The following is a 7,425-nucleotide window of genomic DNA, read 5'->3' as shown; positions in this document are numbered from 1 at the left end:
GATGCCATTTCCTCAAGTTAAATTAAAAAAACTAAGGACATGGTCGCCATTTCCTCAAGTTAAATTAAAAAAACTAAGGACATGGTCATTGACTTCAGGAAAACGCCACATAAAGCTTACCCAACTATTACTAAGGGTACAGCAGTGGAGATGGTGGATTCGTACAAACATTTGAGGACAATAATCCATAAAAACTTGACACATGAACTAAATACCTCATCAATGTGCAAAAAGGGCCTTCAAAGATTCTACTTTCTGCGCAGACTAAAGTATTTTAGTGTCGTTAACCATTTAACTTGTTAAACTCTGAAACCAAACACAGAGTAATGAAACACTGGAGTGACCCAAATCACAACCAAAATAGCACAGAACTGTGGAGGAAACCAGGAGACGAAGGATCAGATGGATCGAAGGAGAATGTGCTTTATTCTTATTTCTTGATGGAAAGCATCACCTGACTGACATTGTGCTGTTTGGATGAAGCTTTCAGTGGAAGACATTGTGAAGCTACAACTTTCACTTTGAAATCTGTAGCACAAACTGCTCCGAGTTCATAATTAACTGACAAGTTCGCTCCATGTGACCAACGGTGGGCTCTCAGCTGTCAGACCATCACACTGTTTTCTGTCCTGTGGGAGCAGAGAAAGCACAGATTTATGGATCTGATGGTGCAGCTGCTTTCCTTTAAGTTATCTGGATGAGAATGTCTCACATGGTGATGCATACATGCTAATACTGTGCAGTCTGGGCCGGTTCTGCAGGGTTAAATAAGGACAGCAAACTGAACAGTGAAGCTTCACCTGTGCACCATCCAAGTCACAGATTGGGAAAACAGGTTCTCCTTGTTTTTCAGGGCTTACGCAGAAAGTGTTCGGCCCAATCATGAAATATTTTCCTGATCAAGCACACCATGGATAATTAGGCTGAGCTGAACTCTAACAGGTATTAAATGAAGACGTGCGCGAACAGAGGATGCTTCAGACGTGCACTGCAGTCACCAAAAATGAAGACAAGTTCCATGAGTTGAAAAACAGGAAGTTCTTCATGAGGCGTTGCAGCGTCGTCAGGTGACAGCCACGGACCTTCTCTGGGTCACTGGTTCGGTTCTATCATGAGTTCTGATGACACCTCGGTCTGTTTATGGAGTCTGTAAGTATGCCGGAGGAAGGTCAGAGCAGGGAGCCACACCTCTGATGGTGTAAACCTCCACCTGAACACGATAAGGCCTCCATGTTGTGTTCTTTGGCAGGTGTGCTGCTCTCCTGAAGCCCAGACAGGTAAGAACTGACAGAAGGAGGATAAAAGTACAGAAGCCCTGAGAGATCTGGACCCAGAGACCATGACACCATAATCCCGACAGAACCGAAGCTGCACACTGTGTCAGCAGGTCAACTTCCTGTTGGCCACAGACGGTCTGAACGGGAGGTCCACTGTAGTTGCAGCCATCAGCACCTGTGACCACCCGTCTCAGCCCGCTCTGGTCCACAGGAACCTCCCTCATGGCGGCTCATTGGCAGATATCCTCAAACTGTTCTTGGCCACAGAAATGCTGAAAGCCATCAGAGTCCAAACTAAACCCACCTGCAGTGATGGTCACAGCTCTACTGAACTGATGACTTAAATGCAAACACAGGTTGCCGTGAGCCTCTGCTCTCACAGCACAAACCGTCTGTGGTCACAGGCAACAGGAAGTTGTGACAGCGATGGAACACGACCTGCTGAAACACAGGGTGCAGCTTTGGTTCTGTTGGGATCATGGTTTCTGGGTCCAGATCTTTGCTGTCCTCAGTCTGTCACTCAGGGGAAGTGGTTCAGTTGGACTCCCTCTGGTGGCAGAGAAGAGGATTACACTAACTTTTCTTTGTGCTGCCTTCGAACCTTGAACTTGTTTCCATTTGGTCAGACTCAGAGAGCAGATGAGCAGAACGTTTCATTTTGCCTCTCAGGGCTTCTGTAGGAAGGTTTCCGTCCAGCACCAGAACTCGGAGCTCCTCTGAGGTCCAACAGAAGTGGAGGTTCTGACAGATAATCAGGAAGTTGTGAGGTCACCCAGCTGGAAAAGTCCTTATTGCTACAGTCCATCATCGTCATCCTCTTCATTAGTTTCCCTGTTTGAGTCACCTGAACGCCTCCTCAAGTTGTTAAAGTCCCTTGACCTCAGCATTGTGCTTTGGATTGCTGAGTCCGCCCTCGATTGGCTGTCCTGGCTCCTGTGAGGTCATCCTCAGCTGCCCCCAGCACCTCCTCTGTGATGTCACTTCCTCTGACCTTTCAGCCCCGCCCTGTGATGAAGGCTCCTCCTCACTGTGACTCAGTAGTCTGTAGCCTGCAGTGGAACTGGCGGTTGGCAGGCTCCGCCTCCTGCAGGTGGGGGCCGGAGTGGACGAGGCGGAGGAGAGGAGGTGTGACAGGGAGGAGAGGGAGGAGGAGGAGAGGAGGAGCAGAGCCTGGGAGCCTCCCTCTGCTGATGGGGGAGGGGGTGGGCGTGTCCCAGCACTCCTGAGCTCCTCCCCTCCACCTGAAGCTCCTCCCCAGACGGAGTGCCTCCTGCGGGTGGTGGGCAGGTTCGGGTGGCGCAGAGGTAAGGTGAAGGAGCTGAGCGCCTCCTTCTGACGGGAGGAGTGGGCCGAGCTGAAACAGCAGGGCAAAGAGGCGGAGCCAGGAGGAGCATCAGGCCGCCGCTGGGAGACGCTGAAGAACGCATCACTGCTGCCGGGCCGCTTTGCTCCTCCCTCTGCCTCCGCCCTCGTCCGCAGGGCGGCGGGGAACACCCGGGCCTTCGTCTCCAAGCTCTTTGATTGGACGTAGTTAATGAGGCCGTTGATGGGATTGGCTGAGGAGGGGCGGGCGGCACTGGAGGAGGAGTCGGGTTTCCGGAGGCTATGGAGGTCGATGACGGTGGAGTAGATGTCCCGCAGGTTAATGACCTTCGTCTTTTTGTCGCGATTCTCATGCAAGACGGCGTTGGCGCAGATGAAGAGGAAAATCCCGATTCCCATGATGAGGGGGCCGAGGACCTTCAGCCTATCAGAATACAGATACCTGTGGACACATGACATCATACAGCCAATCAGATGATCTGCAGCAGGAACACCACCTGACTGACTTCAAACTCTGATAAAGACGATGAGTTACAGCTCGTTCAGGTTAAAGCAGCAGACCGATGTGGAAAAACAGATGATTTCATGTTTAATTTACAACGAAATGCCAAAATATTATGGAAGGATTTGAGCATTAATCCCTGCATTATGATCCAGCTTCAAAGTAAGTGTTTAACTTCAGTATCACAGCTGCCTTCCAGCTGTTCCTCAGCCTGTTTAAAGGGAACAAACATGCTGCTGTGACCTTTGCTTTAACCGCTCTGATCACGGACCAGAGGAAGGAGACGGGAGATGTCCGTGTTAAAGGCTGAAAAACCATCTAGGAGCAGCTTCCTGTTCCTGTGAGCACAGCAGCCAGTTTTATTAAAACGTATAGAGCTGGTGGGACTGTGGCCGAGGAAATAAAACCCAGGCTGATCGGAGGGAAAGTGGATGGTAGAAAGAGATGAACGTCAGGGTGCAGGTACGTCACTTTCTGGACAATAATGTTAGACCTGTGATGGCTCCACTCCTGACAGAAAAACACAGAAAAGAAAAAAAAAGGACTGGAATTCACCAAAATGCATGTTGACAAGCTCCAAAGTTTCTGGGAGAATGGTGAGACAGAACTGGAGCTGTTTGGATGGTCACATCAGCTCTGTGGAAGCTTTAAAAGAAAGAGAGATAAACGTCAGAATGTTCTTAAATGACCCTGCAGGAAAAACAAACATCAAACGTTTAAAATCAACTCTAAAGGACCGGGGAGATAAGCTCGCGTCTGGATGTGCTGGTTAAAAAGCGGGCAGCAGCAGCGTTTGGGACCAGTTGAAGACGTCCAGTAGAAGAAGGGAGAGGCCAGCCGACAGGGCTGCAACAGTCCAGTCCAGAGCTGATAAAAGCATGGATTACTTTCTCCTGCCGATTAAGAAAAGGCTTCAATTTGGCCAAGAGACGGAGTTGGGAGAAGCTAGTTCTGCCCACAGAATACCAACAAATGTGTCCAAGTGTGATTCCAGTTTTTACCTGTTAAAAGACAGGGGGGGGGGGGTATCCATCCTTCTAACATCTAAAACCCAGACTTCCGGGTTAATCCAGTGAACTGTTTATCCATCTAACAGTCAGTTATTCCAAAGAATGAGTGACTGTGTTTGCAGTGGCTGGTTTTATTGGTGAGAAGCACCCATGAGTCACATTTTCTCTGAAAACAGCAGCAGCTCCTTCCTGTTCTTCTCCTGCCTCGGTTTCATTTCCAGTGAAGGTCCCTCACATCATCAAGATTTCTGAATGTCCATCATCCCCACGATGCAGCTTCTCAGCCTCCATCAGCGGAAACACGTTTTGGACAGGAGGACGGACCGTGTTACTGTGATTGGCTGCAGCATGACTAACGTGCAAATATCAGGGAAACATTCATCCAAAGCTTCATCTAACCAGGAATAAAAATCTCTTTTCTAAGAGGCCAACGAAACACAGTCTACAACAGGAGGTATCTCCATAGGTAGAACCATAGAACAACATGAATTAAACAGCCTCAGAATATTGAATCATCCCAGTCAGATGGAGCAGGTCAGTCACATACCTTTTGGGACAAAGAACAGCTTTAAAAATGTGTGAATCTGCAGGAGGAGGAGGCTGAGCATCCAGCTGAAGCACACAGTGGTGTGAGGGTTTGGACTCAGAGCTCAACTGGTTCAGCAGGCCCCCCACATACAGGCTGAAGGTCCTTGATGCAGTCGGCCCAGGTTTGAGTCCTGGGTCCATTCCTGACACCTTCTGTCACTTAAAGGCCTCTACTGCCCCACAAATATCTTTTTAATACCTGTTCACGTTAGCCTTAAAACAAAATGGATCCCCAGGACTAAGTGAGGCGTAGAAATGATCAACCAACAGCGGGCTGTTACATCATCAGAGTTCCTCTGCAGACCACTGACAGAGAGAGGCGTGAAGGTGGAGTGGAACGGACCTCAGGAGACGCCCAGAACTACCGAGAGAACCTAACAGAAACTCTGTGGACTCCACTAGGAAAACCCAGGGAACTCCAACATGTGTCCAGCTGCAACTAAAACATCCTACAGAACACTGGGAGCCACTCCAGCAAGAAAAGAACTGCCTCCAAGACTAGATCTACAACCTCCTTCAGAACCAAAGTAAGTACCAGTCAATCTAAACCATCTTTTTCATTTCTTAAGAAGCTAAAGTACCACTAGAACCTCCTACTCAAGGCTCTGGAATAGGACACACAAACACCTCCAGAACTTCTTAAAGGTCCAGTGGGTCTCGGATTGAATGGCACCAACAGCTGACTGAGGCCTGGGTTTGTTTACCTGTCCAGAAAATCCTCCAGGAGGTTCTGTGGAAGCTGCCGACTCGTACCATTGATGGTTTCCGTTTGGTTGAACCCTTTATTGGCTCCTGCTTCCAGCTTCTCCTGCCTCGGTCCTCCCTGAAAAACAAAGATGGACGCTCAGTAAAAGCGTCACAGCAGCTGAACTGGACCTGGCAGACTCAGGTGTGGCGCTTACCTGTGCAGGTGAAGGACTCCTGGTGGGCTCTGCTGGCTGGGAGCTGAAGAACAGTCCATCCCGAGGCCAGTAGCCCAGAGCTGCCATGAACGCGCCGCCCAGCAGGACCAGAACCCCGAGCACCGCCATGAGACCGGACAGCGAGCACAGCTTCAACTTCCCCTTCACCACCACCACCTCGCTGCGTCTGGGGGCAGCAAGTTACATCATCTTACACTGGAGTTACACGTGCACTGACGTGCACGCTCCTGTGCGTGCGTTACCTCTTCTTCTTGCTCTTCTTCTTGTGTGCTTTGTGTGGTTTGGACCTCAGTGAGTCCTGTCGCCGGGCGTTGATCCTCAGCAGGCCGCCGGTCGCAATCATCACCACCACCAACCAGGTGGGGGTCAGCGGGTTAAGCCCCGCCCCCTGCCGCCTCACCTGGGCTCAGCGTCTGCCGAACAAAGCAGGAAACACCATCAGCTGTTGGTCCCAGATATGGAGCTGCCCCTGCAGGGTTTAAACTGAGAGCCCCCCTGCTGTGGGGAGTCTGGCTTACTTCATCTCTCCCAGCATGCACAGGGAAACGACCACCAAAGAGTTTGTTAAATGTAATAATGCTGACGGACATATTTCCGGTGTCTGAGCCATGTTTTGTGTCATATGTAGACGTGACTCCAGAGAAGAGGTCTGAATGATGACGTCCCACCGAGGCTTTAGGATCACATGCAGACTCAGGGCCTGATCCTTCTTCTTCTGCGTCAGTTCCATGAAATAAAAACCTGCTCACTTTTACTCTGTGATGACTTGACACTGTGAGGTCTGTAGGCCAATCAGGGACCTGTGAGGCCTGGGGTTACCATGGAAACGCTGCCCTGGTCTGAGGTGGTGTTGTTGTTTACTACAGTAAATAAATTCTGGCATAGCTTGAAGCTTCTGTCCAGGGGACATGTGGGTCATGTGATCAGAGACTGCCGACTACACTGAGACTCCCACAATGCACCACTCTGAAATGACTACATCTCCCAGCATGCAATGTGGCTCCTCCACAGCAGACAGATCAATACTGATCAATACCTGATGAAAACAATCAGAGCTGAAACATCCTGATCAAACTGCACCACAGAGTTATTGATCACTGCATACTGATCAATAACTCTCAACCTATCAGTCACAGAGTGCAGAATATTAACCAGCAGGTAAATATTGATCCACACATTCTTGTCTGATCGATTGGAATTACACCACAGCTTACGTCTGATCAGTATTGATCGGTATACTTGAATGTGTTTTTCCCTTCAACAAAGCACTGCAGATATGGGTGGATCAATCAATCAATCAATCAATCAATCAATCAATCACAAGAGAAATGAAATGATTGTTCTCACTGCTGGAGCTGCTTCATGTTCTCCTCCTCTCCCGCTGCGGTGATGTCTCTTTAAACCTCTCCTCCTGTTCTCCTCCTGTTCTCCTCTTCCTCTCCTCCTGTTCTCCTCCTGTTCTCCTCCTGTTCTCCTCTTCCTCTCCTCCTGTTCTCCTCCTCTTCCTCTCCTCCTGTTCTCCTCCTGTTCTCCTCCTGTTCTCCTCCTGTTCTCCTCTTCCTCTCCTCCTGTTCTCCTCCTCTTCCTCTCCTCCTGTTCTCCTCCTGTTCTCCTCCTCTTCCTCTCCTCCTGTTCTCCTCTTCCTCTCCTCCTGTTCTCCTCCTCTTCCTCTCCTCCTGTTCTCCTCCTGTTCTCCTCCTCTTCCTCTCCTCTTCCTCTCCTCCTGTTCTCCTCTTCCTCTCCTCCTGTTCTCCTCTTCCTCTCCTCCTGTTCTCCTCTTCCTCTCCTCCTGTTCTCCTCCT

General features: G+C 49.8%; 1 protein-coding gene across 2 annotated transcripts; it reads right to left on the bottom strand.

The window, feature by feature from the left end:
- Positions 1 to 425: 425 nt before the first annotated feature.
- Positions 426 to 7,056, bottom strand: LOC140284952 (transmembrane protein 200C-like). 2 transcript variants are annotated; one of them, XM_072379013.1, is made up of 6 exons: positions 6,971 to 7,056; positions 5,866 to 6,036; positions 5,603 to 5,789; positions 5,405 to 5,523; positions 3,658 to 3,747; positions 426 to 3,042 (listed from the first exon to the last, which is right to left on the bottom strand). In XM_072379013.1, exons 2-6 carry the CDS (start codon positions 5,964 to 5,966, stop codon positions 2,142 to 2,144), a joined length of 1,398 nt encoding a protein of 465 aa, XP_072235114.1. In that variant the 5' UTR covers positions 5,967 to 6,036; positions 6,971 to 7,056; the 3' UTR covers positions 426 to 2,141. The 2 variants fall into 2 exon arrangements, with proteins under 2 accessions (XP_072235114.1, XP_072235115.1); XM_072379014.1 differs by lacking the exon at positions 3,658 to 3,747.
- Positions 7,057 to 7,425: the final 369 nt, after the last annotated feature.

The sequence above is a fragment of the Leuresthes tenuis genome, unplaced genomic scaffold (genome assembly GCF_036924035.1).
Source record: "Leuresthes tenuis unplaced genomic scaffold, fLeuTen1.0.hap1 SCAF_24, whole genome shotgun sequence".
Classification (NCBI taxonomy): domain Eukaryota; kingdom Metazoa; phylum Chordata; class Actinopteri; order Atheriniformes; family Atherinopsidae; genus Leuresthes; species Leuresthes tenuis.
This window is presented reverse-complemented; position numbering and strand designations above follow the sequence as displayed.

Excerpts from the sequence above, each read along its gene's own strand:
- LOC140284952 (XM_072379013.1), bottom strand. The coding sequence starts at position 5,966 with ATGATTGCGACCGGCGGCCTGCTGAGGATCAACGCCCGGCGACAGGAC. Across the intron at positions 5,524-5,602 it reads GGAGTCCTTCACCTGCACAG|GGAGGACCGAGGCAGGAGAA; the intron begins GTAAGCGCCACA and ends TTTGTTTTTCAG. Across the intron at positions 3,748-5,404 it reads CTGGAGGATTTTCTGGACAG|CTTCCACAGAGCTGATGTGA; the intron begins GTAAACAAACCC and ends TTTCTTTTAAAG.